The sequence below is a fragment of the Pteropus alecto genome, unplaced genomic scaffold, assembly GCF_000325575.1.
Source record: "Pteropus alecto unplaced genomic scaffold, ASM32557v1 scaffold76, whole genome shotgun sequence".
NCBI lineage: Eukaryota > Metazoa > Chordata > Mammalia > Chiroptera > Pteropodidae > Pteropus > Pteropus alecto.
In genome coordinates this window covers 9,184,159-9,205,351 of record NW_006443138.1, presented here as the reverse complement: position 1 = coordinate 9,205,351, position 21,193 = coordinate 9,184,159, and the positions used below count along the sequence as shown (strand labels likewise).

At 38.1% G+C, this 21,193-nt stretch overlaps 1 protein-coding gene and 1 long non-coding RNA gene across 4 annotated transcripts in view; one reads left to right on the top strand and one right to left on the bottom strand.

Annotated features, from left to right (window-relative positions):
- The window catches only part of TRHDE (thyrotropin releasing hormone degrading enzyme), a 336,531-nt gene extending 325,613 nt beyond the window's left edge, over positions 1–10,918 (bottom strand). For all 3 annotated transcript variants that reach the window (XM_015598568.2, XM_025041040.1, XM_006923754.3), the window contains exon 1: positions 9,991–10,918. In XM_015598568.2, coding sequence (XP_015454054.2) covers positions 9,991–10,892 — 902 coding nt within the window. In that variant the 5' untranslated portion in view covers positions 10,893–10,918. The remainder of the gene's footprint in view (positions 1–9,990) is intronic.
- Positions 10,919–11,583: 665 nt separating this feature from the next.
- Positions 11,584–20,388, top strand: LOC112472277. The gene is made up of 2 exons (XR_003043602.1): positions 11,584–11,720; positions 18,292–20,388. It is a non-coding gene; the product is annotated as an uncharacterized LOC112472277 (long non-coding RNA).
- The last annotated feature ends 805 nt before the right edge of the window (positions 20,389–21,193 follow it).

The following is a 21,193-nucleotide window of genomic DNA, read 5'->3' as shown; positions in this document are numbered from 1 at the left end:
AAATATAATGTTAAAGTTGGAAGCAATCTTAAAAACAAATTGTCCAGCTTTCATAAATTTCTAAATTGAAAAAGCAGTTCCTGTAGGGTTAAGTGATTTGTCCAAAGTTACACCAGCAATTAGTGCAAAGCTGGGTCTAGAATTCACATTTTCTGTGTCTGAGTAAAAGGTAATTATATTTCAAAAACTAAAATTAATCTTTAGCCAAAATTTATAAACAATGTTTTAATTTGTTGATTAAAAAAAAAGTTATTTCCAAATCTGCCAAATTCGTGGTAATAGTCTTCCCTATTATTTTTACTGATAGTAATATAATTTTTGCTTAATGAAATATTAGTACCTTTTAGTTAAAATACATACATTTACAATTTTCTCATCACTTGCTTTTGTCCTATATAATGTTCTCGAATCTTATCTTTCGATTTTATTAATTGAAATGTCTACTGAGCTTAATCTTTCTCTACTGAGGCTCCTTAAAAGATACCTATGGGATTACATATATGAAAAATGGTGTTCTCTTTTAACTTTCAAGTATCTGAGAACTGCAATTCTAGTCACTGAACAAACAGATATTGTCTGCTATGTGTGAGCTGTTCATTATATCAGGTACATGGTAGGATTTTTTTTAAAAATATAACTATTTTTGCCCTTAAGTTATTTGCAATCTAATTGAAAATAATATCTATACCTTTATATTTCTAATAATACTAGGGGAAAAGTTCTATAAGAGTTCAAGAGAGTGGTTGCAGTTAGAATGTATGTCATTATGTAAAAGTCAAAGGTGTCTTTGGCATTAAGTAACTAATGGGTAGGAATTTATTAGATATAGAGATTCTAAATACCTTTGGGGTAATGAAAGATTAATAAACCAAATACTTATGCGGAATTATGTCGTTCATGTCTCTTTTTTGCCTTACACAGTAAGTAAATATGTTAGTAAAGCTAGCAATTGAAGGAAACTGTAGAGATCATTTAGTGACTTTTTCTGCAATTAATATTCTTAATGAATTCATACACACAGTATATATCTATGCACAGAGGGCCAACATATATTCTGATAATGTCTAAATGAGGAAATACCAATTTCACAGTCTGGTACCTAAGGACGATCACAACTGAATTTCAATTCAATATTTAGGAAATCAAAAAAAAAAGTCCCTTGGTAAAGAAGAGCAGTTGGATTAGATTACATTTAAGGTCTTATCCAAGCTTGAGATGCTATAAGTGAACAAAAATTAGTAATAAAATATTTCCTGAATTTAATGAGGTTTTTAAAAATGTTAAATGACGCTACCACTAAATCACTTCTTACTATATATTCTTTAATGTATGTGCTTCTCTTAATCATTCATTTTTGAGTGTTTAATACTGAGGAGAAAAAGAAATATCTTTGCTTCCTTCCCTCAAGGAGTTTATACTCTAAAAAAAGAAATTTTACATATGCCTAAACAGGAATCAGACAAAAAGCCATGACAAAGAGGGAAAATGTATGAAGAAATTACATTCTCCTACAGCAGGGTTTCTCGGTCTCAGCACCACTGACATTTAGGTTGGATAATAATTCATTGTTAGGGGCCGTCATGTGCACTGTAGGATGTTTAGCAGCATCCCTGGCCTCTACCGCTGGATGCCAGCAGCTCCGTTTTTCACTAGCTATTACAACCAAAATGTCTCCACACACTGCAATTGTCTTCTGAAGGACAAAACTAACCCTGTTGAGAACCACCAGCCTGAAGAACTGAAGGAAGGTTTATGGAGGAAGAAACATAAGAATTGGTCTTGAAGAATGGGTAGTATTTTAAGAGTCGGAGACGATGGAAAAGTGAGCAAATTGACTATCGGTAGCACAGAAATAAGGCTTTAAAAAAGCTTTGAATTGCATATTAAGTTAGTGCCTTGTTTGCTCTCTTACAGATTCTGGTTTTATCAGATCTCAGTATGGCCAGTCTATCTCTAAAACCTCTCTCACCCTTGGTACTCTCCTTTCTAACAAAGAGTTCTAATTTCAGGTTCTGTGCCTTTCACGTGTCTGTTGGGTTTCAGAAATATAATTTTGTCTTCACTACATATATTTTAGGGTTGCTTTCAATTAATGGAAGACTTCTTTTCTGCTTATTGTCATTAAAACATCAAAGAGGCCTCTAGAGAAGTGATTTGAAGTAGAAAATAATGAGTTTGGAGTTGAGTAAATTCGAGATGAATTAGAGGTGATAGCAAGACACCAGGTAGAAGAAATACCGAAAAAATAAAAATAGAAAACATTTTAACATACCATATGGCTAGAAAGTATATATGTAAATACAGCAAAAAACTAAAATAAAACAGTGGGAGGCAGAAGTTTACGAGGACAAGTATTTTGTTGTCTGTTTTTCTCTTGCTTTCTTAAACAAAATCATTTTTATCTTTTAATTAATCCCTCTATTAGCATTTAAAAATTCCACTTCCAAAAGTGACATCCTGGAAGTGTCATTCCAAGAATGTCACCTTAGCATAACCAGAAAAATACAAATAACATATCTGTATTTTAATTCTATTTTATTTAAAATAAATTACTTAATTTCTTAACAACTTGTCCATTTGACACTTTGGTTGAGCCAAGGAGAGCTTAAAGCTCTATGTTGCCTCTGAAGGATATAAAAAATTGATTTCTTCCTTTTTCCGCGGAAGTTCACTAGGCAAGCTACTTGTGTCAAGTCATTATGAAAAGATTCAGCAGAAATAATGCATTAATGTTGGTTGATATTGCCAACAAATTACAGTGTGTGATACAAAACAATTTCTATTCCTTTATTTTCAGTTTGCCTTTTCATAAAGTTAAAATATGCAGAGAAAATAAACATTTGCATAACACTGTTAGTTTTCAGATTGATTCACAACTTTTCACTGTGGAACCCACTAAAACCAAGAGAACCTCACAAATGGCATGGCATATTTGAGAGGTTTCCATTTGGGCTACATCTATGCATACCACACATACAGCACAGTGAAAAATGATCTTTGAACTTAATTCTATTGCAATTGCAAATTGCCTAGTGTTACAATAGTTTAAGAGTGGTGATAAAAACTCCCAAGATCTAAAGAAAAGTTTCAATGGACCATCTAGTTACTATTCAACTGTTTGCAGTAAATAGACTGTTACAAGGTCATGGAAGTTACACACGTTCCATTTAAAGTTAAGGTTGTTAATCAAAATGCAAATTATTACTCAACGACAAAACATTTTAAGTCAAAAAGTATGTTGTTTAGACTGTGTGTTTTTATGTACTTCAATTAGGTAGTCCTATTGCTGATCCGGAAAAATTAAAATTATCATATACATATTGCTGTTCCATGGCTAATGGCAATCCTAAAAGTCTAGAGTTATTAGAAAAAACCTGGATCTGTGGCCCAGACCAAACAGTTGGATGTAGTACCGGAGGATCCGGGATGTAAGCCCAATGCACTGCGGCATAAGCTGTTGGATTAATCAGTATTCCCATGAGAAGAATAATCTCGATGTTCCGCTGAATATTCAGTACTATAAGCAAGCGTGTCATCTATTTTTTAAATAACCATTTTAGTAAACTAAAAGCATAATGCAATAATGCCAGCAATATGTATGTAGGAAGTGGTGCATGTGTGAATAATTGTGTTATAAAAACAGAGCATAATATTCATAATTGTTTTCCTATTTGTGTACTAAATACTCTTATCAAAAATACTGAGTATTTGATCACCATTGATGAGTATTATGAATGTATAACATTAATGTTTGGGCCATGGAATTAGGTTGGCGTAAGAATAAATAAACTAATGTCTGAGGTTCATTTGTATAATACTGGAAAGAGGCAAAGCCTCATGTAAGGATTATAAAGTACCGCTACTGTCAAAACAAAAATAAAGTCTTGAGAACAGTATCTAATGACTGATGTGCCTTTCTGCTGGCACTTGGTTTTTCTTGTCTGTACTAGCTGCCAGTGACAAGGAAGGTACCTTGCCGACCCTTCAGTCGCTGGTTTCTGCTACTCTCACTGCTGACAGAGAGCAGTGTCATAATCAGAGAGCTGTGTGTTCCTATTCCCCACACTCTTCTCGCTGCCTCAACCTTCTCCATCTCACAGTATCTGAACTAAGCATCGGGGTTCTCTAGCCATGAAATACTACAGTCTTTCTCTTCACTCTCTTCCCCATGGTGAAGGGGCTCTGTTTCTTCCTCTCTTGTCTTTTGAACTCTACTTAGGTGGCAAAACAAACAGCAGCAGAAGGAATGTCCACAGTGACCACTTCCTTCCGCCACTGGCTTTCTAGTTAGGGGAAATCCCAAGACAACAATACTGATCCTACATGACCCAATACCATCCGAAACAGTAAATCTCCAGCCATGGGATAATAATATTTAATCCCCACAAAGGGTCTTACCAGTTGTCAAATACTGTTCTAAGTGCTTTATTACTTAACTAATATCATCTTCTCAATAACCCTATGAATAGGGTGTCATTATCCCCACTTTTCAGATGAAAGCACCAGACCCAGAACAATTAGGAAACTCAGGCAAGGTCATAAAGCCAACAAGTGACAGGGTCAGGACATGAACCCAGGCAGTCTGGTTCCGGAGTCCCTGAACACACTAAACACACAAACACTTTTCAATCTAGCAATACAGTCAAAAGTGGCTTGAATCTATTCATAATGGAGATGAAAAGTAATCAATGGTGATCATTTTAAAACTTCATTCTTTCTTCATCCTTTTTTTTTTTTTTTTGAGCTGTGCGGTCATGATGAAAGATTTGAATAATTAAACTAAAACTTCACCCTGCAAGTCAACATAGGTCTGCACTAAGAAGAATTGGTTCACCCTGATCTCCGCACAACTAGTACCAGAGCTCCTTAAATCCTAGGGCTACTCAGGCTTTCAGAGACTGAGAAGGTACACCTGGAGTCAAGAAGCAGGAGGTGAGCCTGGGGCCCTTCACCCCAGTTCAGCCCCACACAAGCTTACCAATCTCACTCCCCCCTTACAGCCCCACCACCACCACCTAGCTCTGTCTGTGAATCATTTCAGATTACCCAGGAAACTGAGAAAAGCAGAGAGTATTTTTCATTTTTATAGTCTCCCAAATTCTATGTAGTAAGATGCTATCTGTTGGAGAGAGCATCCACTCTCTAGTGGCAAAAAGCAGAATTGCAAGGGACTTTGAAAACTCTGGAGGAACCCAGCCGCTATTACAAATCTGGCAGGATGTAAAGGACATGAAAAGAATTAAAGGAACAATGATGATAACGATGGTGATGATCATCATTGCTGGTGGATAGGAGGATGAACACAGGGTAATGGAGGGACACTCTTCCTGACAGACTGTAAAACATTTATGCATTAAAGATCATTTCTTCCTCACTCTTCTTATCTCATTCTTTAAAGTCATACTTAAAGAAGTCTTATTCTTGTAAACATATCCACCAAATGTCACCGTCATCTAGCAAATTTAAACTGTTGCCTTACACTGTTGTCTCAAGCCCACCAACATACATGGTGACAAAAATTGGTTTGAGGAAACCAATTTAGTTCGCTGTGCAAACTAAATGAATACCAAGAAAGCAGTCACATCTTTGCTTGAACGAGATCCAGAGCAGACAGACCCTGTTTAGAGTTGTTTTGAATAAATAAAAACATGGGCAAACTAATTTAACTCTTTTAGAGAAAGAGTATACTTTATTACTACCCAGGGTGATCAAATCAGATGGCATCATGGAAAAAACATGGCAAGACAAACACCAATTGCATGTACTTTCCTCCCTGAACGAGTCATTAAATGGTCAAAGCATTTTTTAAAATACATATTTTCTAGATTTAGTTTACCGGTGGCATTTTGAATTGTAACCAAAATCTAGCAGCACTGGAGTCAGTTTGGCCATATGCTTATGTGTGTCTGACAGGAAAACAATTTCTAAATCCATTAAGGAATTACATTAAAAAGTTTTCACAGTAATAAATGATCCTCACAGATTTTTCAGTTCAGAACCTTCTATAGAGGGGCAAAAAGCTATATACACTAAAAGATATATATATATGCTAAATATATTACCCCACCAGAATAAATGGAAGAAATGAGGTTTCTTTTAACATAAAACCAATGGTGTGATTTTCTTGCTTTTATTAAATATCATGATTATTAATTCATTCCAGCAAAAATACAAGATATTAAACCATGTACACTAATATCACAAAAGATCAAATGCCTACCCATAAAATCCTCTATATTCTCCACAAGATTTCTGCAAAAGAGTTTTGCAATTCTTTTTGAGAACCACAGTTTTATTTCCCCATTTTATTTGGAGATCATGGTTTCCCTCTAAATAATCCTAGATAGAAAAAGACCTCCTATTTTTATTCTGTCTTCTGGCACTGTGGCATGTTATAGACCCAATCAAAGTTTGCCAAAGAAAAACAGTCTCCCTTTTGAAAGTGAATAAAACGTTCATTTACTGTGGGTAAATTTCCTCTTTCAATCTGACCATCTGGATCTAAATTAAGGTACCCTACTTTGAACACGGGTATGCTCGCCATCTGGCTTCCCTAAAGTGGCAATTACTTCAGGTAAATGAGCATTTTACCTAATTCTAAGCAAGTATATTCTACTATAGAATACTATGGTATAAATCTACCCCCTTTTTATCTGCCTGCTACACACCTACTTGAGGAAGAGATGAATATGTGTTCTGCCTAATGAAGATAATTTTACTGCTGTGGGTAAACATTTCAAATTTAAGAGAATTTATTTATTTGCCATATTCAACAAGTGATGAATTTTCCCTTTAGCCAAAAAAGCAACTGAAAGTAAAGGATTTGCCTTAAGTAGAAGAAATGTGGGCTTTAGTGGGGAGCTTGTCTTCTACCCCTTCTCCGCTATAGTCTAGGAACCAGGAAAGGTAAGTGTTTCCTGTAGGACAAAACCAGACTCCCTCCAACACCAGGTGGAGGCTGAACTCTTCCAGGTCTCAACGGTGCACAGCACATGGTGAAATTTTCCTGCCCTCACCCAAACTTTCTCTCAGACCTCTAAGGAGTAAATCAGAGAATTGGATATTAATGAGTTATTTCCACATAGACTAAGTAAATGGACCGAATTGTGGTATTACTCTTGTAAATATTTCAAGTTGCTCAATGTGACTCCCCATTGGCAGATTAAATATTTATTTTTATTACAGAAATTATCTGATAATTAAATTGGCAAAACTTATGAATGACTAAAGACGAAAATAATCATTAATCAAATGAAAATTCAGAGTTTGCATCTGTGTTCTTCTGGAAGTGTGTTTTAAAATGCTGATTTACATTGCATTTTGGGGACAAAATCATCACCAATAAAAGTCCAATCCTGATTGAGTTCCTGATATTAGCATGTTAAAAAACGCTCCAAGTAGCTATAGTAATAACAGCAAACAAAAGGGAAAAAAAGGTTAATATATATAATGACATAATTGTAAAATAGTTTATTTGATTTCCTTTGCTTTAAGAACTTCAGTATAGAAACATCCAAGAAATTATCATATTCACTCTGGTATTCAAGGGGATGGGGAGAGAGGAACAAGACTTTCTCTAAGATACTGCTTAGAAATAAAACCAACCTGAGATCTCTAGAAATACAGAATCTTGCACTTCTACTGAGATGCAGAGCTTAGCAACATATACATTAGGTTAAATTTTCAGCCAAGTTATTTACATCTTTGGAGAAAACTGAAGGAGAGAGTTTGAATACAAATATACACTAGGGGTACAAGAAATCAGTTATGGGTCAAGCAGAAACATCTGGTCTTTTTAAGAGACTTGTTAATTTGAAAGCACTAACCAAAACAAGCTCAAGTCTACCAAATATATTTTGGCGTGGCTCAGAAAACAGGATTTGTTGAAAGTATTTATTTCACCACAGATTTATCAGTAATGAAATGCAGCTCCCACTATTGACATTTTGATATAACAAGCTTGTTTCTAAACATAACATGCAAATTTGCCTTCTATGCCTTTTCCCCCATATTTGATATGGTTTTAAAAATACTTTTAATCTTTAGAATATGTTGGAGGAAGTAGTGGAAAGGTGTTTAAATTGTCCACATCTGATCTTTGGAGAATGAATAATTTATGCATTCACTTATAGGAGATTTTAACTATAATAGGACTACTAACGCACTGGGCAATTTATTTATATGAGATTACTTCATAGCACTCTATAAATAATAAAACATTTGTGTTTTCCTATAACACACCAAAATTTCCCCAGCTTCTCGTACAATAACAACTACTGAGAGTTTCCAGACATGAGCCCTGGTCCAGGGATCAGAAAACCAAAGTTTAAGTCCCAGCTCTCCAACACAAGCCTGCTGATCTCTGCTCTGGGCTGCTCAGAGTCCCAGTTTTCTGCAGTTGTGAGAATGAACTGAGAACAGAATTGTTCTCAGTGGTATCATTACTAATTTCTAAGTTGCTCCTACTTCTGAGGTTGTCAATTTCATTTTTTAAGTTCACTGTTGGTTGTTCACTAGCCCTATAGTCATTTAATTAATCGAAATTATTTTAAATGAAGTTAGGGCAAAAAGCAGGTATCACTTGTTTCTTCATTCAAAATATGCTTGAGTGCTTACTACCAACAGAAACTCATAATAGCTAACATTTTTGGTGGACATGCTGAATGCCAGGTAGAGGGTTAAGTGATTTTCAATGCATTGGCTCACAGACACCTGCAACAATCCTACGAGGACAGCATCATTATTATCATCTCCAAATTAGAACTAAAAATATGGGCTCTGGAGCCAAACTGCCTGGGTCTAAATTCCCACTTTGTGGGCTAACTATGTGACAAGTTACTTGACTTCTGCCTCCATTTTCCCATCTGTTAAATAGGGAGTGTTGATAGGACCTACCCCATAGGGTTCCTGTAAGACTGAGTTAATATTTGGTGCTTAATAAGTACTAGGGGTAGCCATTGTCAGGAATTGCTGACAGATTAATCAACTTGCTCAAGCCTTCACCAGAGATAAAGGTGCAGCTGGAATTAGAACACAGTTCTGTTGGACTCTGAAGTCTGAGCTCTAAACAGGTGATAAAAGACCAACAACCTCACACACACACACACACACACACACACACACACACACACACACACACACACACATTTAAAAACAAAGAATATAGAATACAGCCCAAATCTTAAAAGCATCAAGGCACTCGCTACTGAGGCATTTGAGAATGATCGCTAGCTTTCCCTCCTTTCACCACTGAAGTCATTTTCAAAGGCAGTAACTCTCGAACAAACAACTGGAGTCATTCCGCGTTAAGAGAGAGCTGACAGCACCTGCAAGGACATTTCTCGCTGTCTTTGACCATGGCAGCTGCCACCCGCAGCTCCCACCCCCTTATTCTGTTACTGGGACCAGCTCTTTCTACCCCAAATCTCAATTTTCAGTTTCATAAAACTTTATGTAGCTAAAGCCCATCCTCTGCTATATGCCTGGCAGATAATAGGCGAGGTGGGCACGTTGGGATGTAACGGTGTAGGTAGGGAGGGGAATTTGCCTGCGCTGACAAATCTGCATTTGCGAGATATCCAGCGCTGACATCTCTCGGGGATGCCCTGGCTTTTTGGCTTTTTGACGCTCACGTATTTTACCTCGACGGTAACTTGGCAGGCTTTCGAAGTTACCCTTTAAAAATGAGCTGTGCGCCCCACTGGCTAAGAAACTTTGACGAAATGGGGATGGGGGGAGGGATCCATACTAGAGGAAGGGGTGGCATTCATCTCTCACCACTGGTGAGTTTGCGGAGTTGGCAGCAGTGAGAGCCCAGGCATCCGGGAGACCCTGAGGGTTCTAGATGGTGGTCCTACCTACTTTGTTTCCTTCTCCCGCCCCTCGCTTCCCGGGTCTTGGAAACTGGCGGGGTCCCCGGGGTTGCCGGCTGCCCAGCGTTTACAGCATTCTGCGGGGTGGGACAGTACTCGGCACCGCCTCCCTCCCTACCTTCTCTCCCCGTGGAGCACATAGGAGCTGCGGAAGAAGCCCAAGAGCTCGTTCTCGATCAGGGCATTGTAGATAATCTTCACGTTGTAATTCCTCTGCGCGTCCAGGGTCCTATTCAGCACCACCACCAAGACCTGGGTTTGCGGGTAGAGGAAAAAGCCAGCCACCGGGACAGCCCCCGCCACCCGGTCCTCGGCCACCTGCACCTTCTCGACCGCCACCCGGGAGGCGTGTAGCACGACATAGCGGGTGGCGTTCAGGCACGCGATCTCCACGTTGACCTCCCCGGAGAAGGTGAAGTTCTCCATGAAGGCGGTGAGCATCAGATTGTAGTGTAGCGGCTTGAGGTGGCCGGACAGGCGCAGCTGCGTCCACGGCTGCCACTGCTCCTGCTGCTCCTCCGACGGCTGGGCCGACGGGGTCCCAGGGGTGGCCTCCGCACCTGCCTCAGGCTGCGCTGAGTCCCCGCCGGCGTGGTGGTTGCGCCAGGCCGAACCCGGAAGGCTCCCGTTGCCACCGCGCGGTGGGAAGCCGGCGGGGCTGCCGTCGGCGCCGGGCGCTGAGCTCGCCCCACACTCGTCGAAGCGCAAGCTGAGCAGTACTGCGAGCATGGTGACAGCGAGCAGTGCCACGATGGACACGGCGAAGGCCAGTACGAGCCGTTTGTGCACCGTGATGTGGCGCTCGGTGGTGCGGGGTCGCACCCCCACGGAGTCCGCCCACGGGTCCGAGAGCCCCCTGCCGCCGGCCCGGAGCGCAGCGTCGTTCTCCCCCATCGTGGCGGCGAAAGGTAAGCTGCTCTTCTCAGCCCCCTCCTCCTCCTTCTTCTTCTTCCTCTTCTTTTTCTTCTTCTTCTTTTTCTTCTCCTCCTCCTGTTCCCCCCGCTCGCCGTCCAGGGCCATCACACTGCCTCCTCCTCCTCCCCCGCCCCCTCCGGCACCCCCCGCGGGCGGGCCACCCGGGCCTCCGCCGGCACGGGCATCAGAGAGCGCACGCGGGCTGAGGGCTCGACGCCAGCTGGGACCCTGGGGACGCTGATCTGGATGCTTTTAAGACGGGCAGTAGCCGCAGGCGATAGCGACCTCGGCGACCCCCATCAGGCCCCGCCTCTCTTCTGACACCGGCGGCCCAGGCGCCGGGCTGCGAGCTCTGGGACGCGCCCAACTTGGAAAGCGTCTCGCTCACCCCAACGCGCGCTACTTCTGCGGGCGCCGGGCGCCGGGGCACATGCTGCCCCCGCCCCTGTGCGCCTGCGGCTCCCGGGTCGCCCTCCCCTGCGCAGAGCTTTCGCCTGGCTTTCCCCGGGAGCCTTCCAGCCGGTCCTCTGCTGGAAAGGACAGGGAGTGTTGGAGAGAGAAGTTAAGGCTTCCGCTTTCTGTCCCTACTCCAGCGGCGGCGTTCAGTCCTCTGGGTGGGATGTGGTCGCGGCAGCAGCGGCGGCGGCAGCAGAGGAGGCGCCCGAGCCATGCACCCCGCAGTCGGGGAAGAGAGAATGGCCGGGGAGGAGGCGACCCGGGTAAGCCAGCTGGGTGAAGTCCCAGGGCCGCAGTGCTGCGCCGGGAATCTGCCCTGGAAAAGCCTTCTCCTCCACCCTGGACACTTTAAGCAGCGGTGGTGGCAAACGGCGAGAGGTTGCAGACCGGACAAAAAGCCTCCCTTGTTCGGACGTTGCTCTGACCTCCGGAGATGACAAGTGAGCAAGAAGTGTCTGGCCGGGCCATCCCTTTCAGGTAGATGAAGCTCCGGGTTTGCTCCGTATCCCCGTGGGGAGAGCCGGAGTGCGTGTGTACGAGTGCGTGTGCATGTGTGCGCGCGTGTGTGCGTGTGTGTGTGTGTGTGTGTGTGTGTGTGTACACTGGCTCCGGGTCTAGATTGCCAAGGCTACTCTGGCAGCATCCAGGGACTGAAACTCCCCGAGAAAGGCAAAGGAGAGAGCAAGAGAGCGCGAGGAGGCAGGCAAGAAGGGAGGGGAGGGGAGCGGCTGAGAGGCAGAAGCAGGCACTGGGAGATTAGAGAGCTTTTCTCCGTTCTGTCACACCAGACACCCACAGCCACAGAGGGGGTTGCTGAGCCTCCTGCAAGAAGTACATTGTAAATCTTCAGCGCAACAAGCCCCGCAGTCACCCCTCTTCCCGACTTCTTAGCCCCACCGCGCCTCCCTGGAGGGATCGTTGAAGCCTTAGGCTATTAACACCAAGAGCAAAGGAAGATCCTGCTGGGGAAACGCGGCAGTGTCAGATTTCACATCAAGCTCGCCAGAGGATTTGGAGGATTGTATGTAAATTAAAATAAATTCTCCAAAGCCTGACTACATATATTATTACACTGTGTCCAGGTGTGCAGTACTAAAATAAGTGTTAGCAATGAAGCATTGGAATCCTCCTAAAGTAAAGGCTAAAGAAAGGAAATGCTTTCCTATCGAATAAATTTCATTTTTAGATTGGGGAAATAATTAAAATAAAATACCTACAGTGTAACATTCAGGACCAAAAACTTGAGACTGAGGAAAGCTGGGAAGATGAATCTCATTACTTTAGACTTACTAGAACAAGGAACAAATACATTCCATGACTGGTCAGTTTTTCACTTCACCTAGCCACAATTATTTTGTTGCAGTTTTCAGTGATATCGTGAAAATTGTTTAAACTTTTTTAGAACAGTTATCAATAGATGCTGACAGCAGGAACATCAAAACCAGTTCATAGACCATTGGCTGGTTATGGACTCTTGTCTAAGTTTAAAGAAGTTTTAAATTACAGTTCAGAGTGTATATGAGTATATGGGCTATCCAATCCTTAGAATTTGTGTGAAGAATGCTAATTTTTGTAACAATGTTCAGAAAATAGCCATCCTAAAGGTAAGAGCTAAGAGGTGGGAGTCTCTAGTTTTTAATAAAAGCAAAATAAAAAGAATGAAGTAATTCCTTTTTACGTTTCTTTCCCATCCTCAGATACTAGAGGCATTTTAAACATCACATTCATAATTATTTTTCTTACAAAAAAAGAATGTTTTATGCTACTGGCTTTGGAGTCCTGAAAATATACAGTTAAAATACTGTGTTTGGCTTTAAAAGCATGACCAAAGAGAAGAGACCAAATACATATCAACTTTAGCTAGACAACCACTGAAAACACAGCCCTGCTGGATAAAGCTCTTTTCATTGATCTCCAGATGGGGCCCATTTCCAATGCCACACATTCTAAATGTCCATTTGAATCATTTTTAAATGATGATGAAAAGAAGTGCCAGTGTGTGTGTGTGGTTTTTTTTTTTTTTTTGTAAGATGTATGTGGGCCGTTAGCAACAAACCAAGGGAAATGCCACATTCTGTTCAAGTTACTTTTTTCTCCTCTGTTTTTAAATTTCTGTGCTCTTGCTGTCCATATGTATCTGGCTGTATAAATTGTAAGAGTTGAGTTGGGGTTCATATCTTGTTTTCACAGAATCAGGAAATATAGTATAGGCAGATAAAAAGAGCTGTGTGACTCTTAGCGGGTAACTGGACCTCTCTGACTTCAGGGTATGAATCTGGCAATTCAGGATTATTGATCTAAAAATCCATGGATTTAACTCATTTGGATTATCACAGGCATCTGGAAACCCCTCCCCCACCTTGAAATCTGAGAATCACAATCTAAATGAAGAGGTTACTCACTAAGAAATATTTAAGATCTTTCTCTAAAATGATATTAGTCAAGAAAAGATTCAAAGATGTCTTTTTCTGTTCTTCTTTGTGTTTAATCAATGTGTTCATATACTTTTGATAATTACAAGGCAGCTATCGAATATTTTGAAATTAAAGACTATATTTAACAATTATAAAATCTCTACTAACTATGATTAAATTAGTGGATGGATTATTTTTAAGACCCAAGTGGAGTGGACACAGCTTATCAACACAGAGTGGACACAACTTAAAACATTGATTCTCCTAAAATGCAACTTTACCTAGGAAACTCAACATCAAGTTCGAGTGGATAAATAATTCTTTCTCTCATGTCTATGTTACAAAAGGGTCCCAGTGACTTTTGTTGCCCATTCTACTCTCAAACCAAAAAAAGGGGCGGGGGGGAGGGTAGGACAAAATTTCAGATTGTATACCTAACAAAAATATTAAAGAGATGACTCACTCATACTCCTTCGGTGTTATAGATCACAAAATTTGAGATAGTTTTGACTTTGCCAATGCTAGAACCATGCAGTGGAATAAAACTCTCCAAAATCCCAATTCTTCTCTCAGAAACACATTTATTGTTGGGAGACTTTTATGATTATTTTCTTTAGCTAATAAATGTCTTTAAAGCCATTTTGTGGCCATATCTGATTTAGGGGCTCGTAAAAGTGAAAAGAATCTGACTGCTTAATGTATATGAGGCTAAACAGAAGTTATTATTAATTAAATCTACACCTTGGTCCTGTAAATAATCAAAATGAACTACCTTCAGTAAATAAGCTAGCTTCAAAGTCTTTACTCTTTAATTGTTCATACTTGAACTGCTTTTTCTTGAAATACACTAGTTTGTATTTCGAGGCACAACTCAAGTGTCCTTGTATGCTCAGCCCTTTCAAGTGTGATTAGCACGTCACATCCAGAAGAAGCTTGGCTCAGGACAAAGAACAATGTCCCAGTCTGCCCTCACCTCCTTACATTGCCCTAATCTATTTACTTAGACTCATTTTCTTGGTGTATTGTTTAGGAGTTAGATGAAGTATCTTGAGAAGTATCTTCCAGTCCTCAAATTCTACAAAATTCCAAAGCTAATATACTAGTCTCTTTATGCTCTCAAGAGATTTTTCATTAATCTGCTTCATCAAGAAGCAAAAAAAAAAAAAAAAAAAAAAATTGAATTAAAAGCTAAAAGTATAATGGATAAAGAGACTTTATAAAAAATGCATTGTATTAGCAAAAGTATAGGGGGAAAAGAACACAACCTCTGCTATTCTGGCAGTGAAATAGGACTGATATATTTTATGAGAGGGATATGTTCCTGAAGACCTCACACAACTGGAGGCCAATGCTGATATGAATAGCAGTATGAGTCTATTTACCAGCTAAAATAGAGCTGCCATGTGGCAATAAAACAACAGTTTGAAATTCATGATCATGATAATTTGATGAATTTCTTAATCTGGGGAAACACATAGTTTTGACTATTAATGTTTTATATTGCATAATTTCAAATTTTCATATCATTTGACTACTGTATCTGTCAATATTATTGATAGGCCTCATATAAGAAACACCCTTATAGATAGAACATACTTCAAGATCTTAAAGACAGAAAGAGGAGAATTGTTTAAAATTAGCTATTATTGGGACAGTGCAATTGCATGTTTGCAGTTTGCCAACTACAAGTAACACCTTGATTTAGCTATTATCTGACTTCTATTTATTTAAAAAGATTAATCTGAATGGAAATTATATCTAAATTTGATTGTCTTTTTTTCTCACAAAAAAAAATCAGTAAAATTATGAAGTTGTTTTAAAAAGAAAACATTTCCTAACCTATTAATAACTACATGTCATTAATCTTAGGAAAGTGTCATAATTATGGTTACACCAAAACAGAACAAGTCTTACAGCATAATGGCCTTTCTAGATGGCAAATATAAGGAAAAAGATAACCAAATATCCATAGTGTCATTCTCAATTCTAGCATTAAATGTTACATCTGGAGATGAGAGAATTAGGATCTCAAGAAAGTTCTACTGGAAATATTTATAGTTTATTCATGAAATCTGCAAACATAATAGACATCGAATTCTACAAGCAGAAAAGAAATTGAGTATCTTTACAGAGATGTTTCTGTTGAACAAGTCAATTTGTCTAGTAGCTCAAAAAATAGAATTAGTAACTATACCAATATAGTTTCTACCGTGAATTTAAATCATTCAAATCCATGTTTCTAGATAAACATGGCAGAAAGAATTAATAATAATAACAATAATAGTAGTAGTAGTAGTTAAGATTTTCTAAGGGCTTACCTTGCATGAGGTATTTGTCTAAGCACTTTATCTTATTTAATCATGAAGATAACCCCAAGAAGTCAATGCTGTTATTTACCTCATTTGACAGATGAGGGAACCGAGGCTCAGAGGGGTGAAATACGTATCCCAAAGCCATTTCATTAATAGGTAGCAGAACTGGAATTCCAAACTATACAATGTTGCTTCATCACATGTACATTTAACCATTATGCCATACTGCTTCCTGAAAGGTAAGCCAGATATAAACTATCCAGTTGCAAAATTGATATTTGCTGTGTAAATTATGAAGTCAATGTCAGGCAAAGTGCTAGAGGTATAGCACTGACCCAGGAAGCAGTGGTCTCCATCCTAAGTGGAGGATCAAGTGCCTGGCACATGATGAGTGCTATGTATTTATTAAATGGAATGAATAAATAGAGAAAATGTAGTATGACCTTGAGCAGAATAATAGTTATTATTTTATAAAGTAATGATAGAAAGAAAAAAAAGAGAGTATTATTCATCCTAGATTGAGAACTAAGTAGTTGAAAGAGTTGACCATAGCTTATATCCATATTGCAGAATGAGGAGTTTACATGCCTTAGAAATCTAACCTCTTAAATGCATTAAAAAAATGTAGTTTTAACTCAGGCTTATTTGACAACTCAAATTTACATGAAATGAAACAGGTGACTCACCTCTGTCAAACCATGAAAAGTTCACTACAAAATCACATACATATATATATAAATCTAAAGTCACAAAAAGACATAAAATATTCTGCTTTATTTCTTCCATATGTATCATTTAATCTATTTTTTTTCTTTTCCAATCATTCACTCTTCTTCCATTTAATAATAAAGCATATTGTTTATCTTGTAAAGCCTGAACTTTACTACACATAGATATGTGTTTGACATGTTTATCACTACAGCTCTTTAAATGAGGTAACAATACTTTAACTTTGAGCAGCAAATGATCATTGTAAATGGGCTGATAAAGAAATTAGGAGAAATGATTAAGTTTTTCTCTTTTAGATAATAAGTTATCATTAATCTTGAAGTCATACACTTATATTTCAGTTTTTCAAAGCTGATTTCAATCTAAAGTGTTCTTTATTTTTAATATTATGGTATAAAATACATAATATGTAGTTTTCTGAGTCATTATTTTAGTCAAAGACACAGTTATTTCTGAGTGAGAAACATATCTTCTGTGAGAAAATATTTCACAAGCTATTTATATGTTACACAATAATAGTAAAAATTAAAATTGCATCAGTTTTCAACTAATTGAAATTCTACTTTGAAATTAAGAAAAAAGATGAATCAGAATATTTCCCTTCAAGTTTCAAGCCTATGCGTGAATAGCATATCTCTTAATCTTGAACCGAAGAATAGCCTCTTTTTTTCAGTCTGTACCTTCTTGCTCATAATCAGAAATGTTAGCTGGAGAAGATTCAGTTCCATCTACTACATGGTACCATAACTTAGCATCTTCCTTGCCTCTTTACTTTCAGGGTTCTACCAAGGCTATGCCAGTATCGTACCATTTTTTCTTCCTTTATACATGGTTTCTTGTGAACATTTCCCCATTCATATCCAGGAAATACTCTCCAGAGACCTTGAAAGTTAGGTAAAATATGTATTTGGAAATCCAGGAATTATTCTTGGAATTGAAACAATCAAACTTTGGCTCAAATTCCTTTTTTCTTAGTAGTTTAAAAAAATTATTTATATGCTATTATCACAAATATAAAAAATCTAAATATATCATTCTGTAAATATTATAATGTTAAATAGATTATTTTTAAAATTTATATTAAGAACATTAAGTGCTAGGCACCATACAAAACACAAAATACATGGTCATAACTTAAAACACAATGGTTGTGGAGTCTGCATCTGAGGGAGAAAAACAAACTTCCTGCAAAAGAACTACTGCACAGAAATATTCAAACTATTAACTCTTTTAAAAATAATCAGCTGCTTGATTAAATGAAACTTTTTAACTCCAAAACAGTCCATAGGAAAACACAACAAACCTTAATATGAATGTTTTGAGATTAGCATATTAAAATTCGGATGATTGTGTCATAAAATAGATTTAATCCTCCTAATAGAATTGATTTAGTACAAAAGTTGCCTGTGATCTTCACTTTTGTCACTTTTCTCTTTAGTGCCACCTTGTGGGTTAACCAGTAATAATAAATATGTAGGTTTTTGAGGTTTGTGGGTGTTTCGTTGTTGTTTTTTCTCTGCTGTGTTAAACCTAGTCTTAGAAAATAGTGTGGTAAAAACGCAGATGTGTGAATCAATTCCTTTGTTTTCTCAGAGAAGCAACCACTTCACTAGAAGATATTTGCCATAATCCTGCAATAGGTGATCCTGGACACCAGAACAGTTTCTCAGAGATTGGAAATACTGGAGTCTACAGAAAAATCAATGTTCATTTACAGGGTAATCACCAAACTTATCTTGGATAACATAAGTGACAAGCTCGGACTTATGATTTTTCCATGAGAAAAATGTTTTCTTAACTCACTATCATTTCTACAACAGCATCCCATGAGAATTGATTCTAGGTGGTTCAAAATGCTGCTTAATCCTATTTTAGAAAAAGCTCTTATATCTGATTTAGTTTCATATGCAGCTTCCTTCTAACATCAGATTGAATTTGCATTGAGTTACCTTACTCAGTTTATTTTTTAATTGTGCTGCAGTTATAAGGGAATAAAGAAAAAGTACAATAAGTTGAAATGTCTCTTTTATTGGAGACACACAGGAAATGTGTTATATGTTCTCTAACATTCTCCATATATTAGAGATGCTATAATAAATTTTTTGAATAGCAAAACAAAAAAAGAATAGTTTCTCCTCTTAGAAACACCTAAATATGTTAGAATTTATTGCTAAGTTTTTTTGTGGTATGATGGAGAAATAAATTTTGAAATTGCATTTATGGAGTTATTTCAGAGCAAGTGAAATCATGTGTAATCTGGTCACTTTGAAAGTATAAATGTTCGTATCTGAACTCCTCCTGCCCTGTTAGGAGTTGAAGGCTATACCATGTGTTATTCAAAAAGTAATTTTCCCTGGATGTGCAATAAAGCTTCAGATTTGACCTGTAACCTGGATGTCATAAGCTATCAGTTACTTATGCTGGAAGCACACAAACAACAAAAAAGCGTTCTAAGTATTTTTATAGTCTTGCTAAAATCTTACAGAACCGAAGCAGCCAAATACTATTAGTAAGGCTGTAAAAACCTTAGAACTTAACTCTCCAGTTATTTTTAACTTGAGCAAGTCTTATGCGTTGTCTCTAAAAGTAGTGTATTGTGCTTTTCAATTCAGAAAATTTGTTAATTTTGCACCCTTTGATATTTGAATCTCTCTACGATATTCTGACATATATCCAGTTTCCGATGGCTTTGGTAAAGGAGCAAATTAAAAGGTGCCTTAGAATGGCAATATTCAATCTATATTTCTCCACTTAACCTTTGTCTGGCAATCATTGAACAAGTCCTTGTTCTTAGAATTTAACCCCAAAAAATGACTAAGGAAAGGGCTTTCTATCTGGGGATCATGAAAAGTTGTGACCATTTTTCCATTCATGTTTCAACCTCACTTTACTGATAAAGGTATATCTTCCTTTGGTTCAAGCTGAATAAAGCTTAATAAATAAGTTTCTGTATAGTGACACCCAGAAGATTCCTGGGATACATTGTGCTACTGCTGGCAGTGTTGGCTACACTATATGCAAATAAGCGGGACCTTCACCCATCACACAGCTTAATTATAGGGATGAATTTTAGTCTCTCCTCATTTTTATTATATTTGTGTTAAACATATGGGGTTTTTACAAGTTTTAAAGCAGCAAAATACATTTCATATCTACTCTGTTACAGATTCCAAATTAAGCAGATCCTAATTAATTGGGTTACATTATGTACCAACAGCCTTTCACTTTAATGTCAAAGGCTTTTATGATCACTATTCAGTTCCCCTTAAAGTGAGACTGAGCAAAATATTTTCTTGACATTTCAGAGAATTTCATTTTCAGTTTCAAAGGATCATTTATTTCTTTAACCTTCCAATGTGGAAAAGTAATGAATATTGACTTGTTTTTAGAAGTGCTAACATTCAACTAGGTAAACTTAGTAAGTGATAGCTATTAATGTTCTCTTTTGTCTTTGAGACAGAAAATCAAAGCTATTTAAAGTAAAGGATGTGTTTAAAATCAATGTATGTCCACAAGTTAATGTAAATGTTTACAGACATTTTCTGTGATCATGTCTTATTTGGATGTGTATGTATTTACATATAAATACATAGAGAGAGATATAAATAGATGAGAGAGATATATATGTTTCTATATGGTCTGAATAAAAGTGTTTTATCACGACGCTGACCTGCAATGTTATAAAGTGCACAAATAGTTCTCTGTGTCACTCCTTCATTTTTGGTGCTTGCCACAATAGTCAAATTAATCTGCTGCTGTGATAGTCATCCAAATATATAATTTTAAAATCATGATTATAGGATCATTTCTTTATTTTTATGAGATTTACCTATAGTAATTCTCTGTTTAATGTTCAGAGTTCTATAGCAGTTCTCTTTTAAATGTTCAGAGCAAAAGCCATACCTTCTAGGATGTGCAAATAATCAAGTCCTGGCAACATTATAAAATATAATCTACATTATGAATTGAACAGAATGAACCCTCAGATCTGATTGCCAAAGGCTCAAAATATTAATGCTCCTGACACACCTCATACGTATTATCAAGTTGAAATTGCATTAAAATAAGAGAATGAATGGTGGTCTCGACCTCAGCCTCTCTTCACCAGCATCCCTGCTCCTGCCAGCTTGAGAGAGGAGCTTCTGCTCTGCAGACAGAGGGCTGCCTGCAGATCTTTACCTCCTGTCTGTTTCTATAATGCCCTGCTCCTGCCAGCCTGAGAGAGGAGCTTCTGCTCTGCAGACAGAGGGCTGCCTGCAGATCTTTACCTCCTGTCTGTTTCTATAATGCCAAAAAGGATCAGGCCTGAGGATTTTTATCTTCTAATGTGCCTTTGTGAACTAACTTAATTAAATTTTTCCCAAAGTGCAACGTTCTCCAGTTCTTTCTCAGGAGGGCAAATTGAGGAGACACAGAAACAAGTCTAAATGAAGTGATTTTTTTTTTAAACGAATTTAAATAACGTCATGAAAAAGCACTTTGAATTTTTCAATTC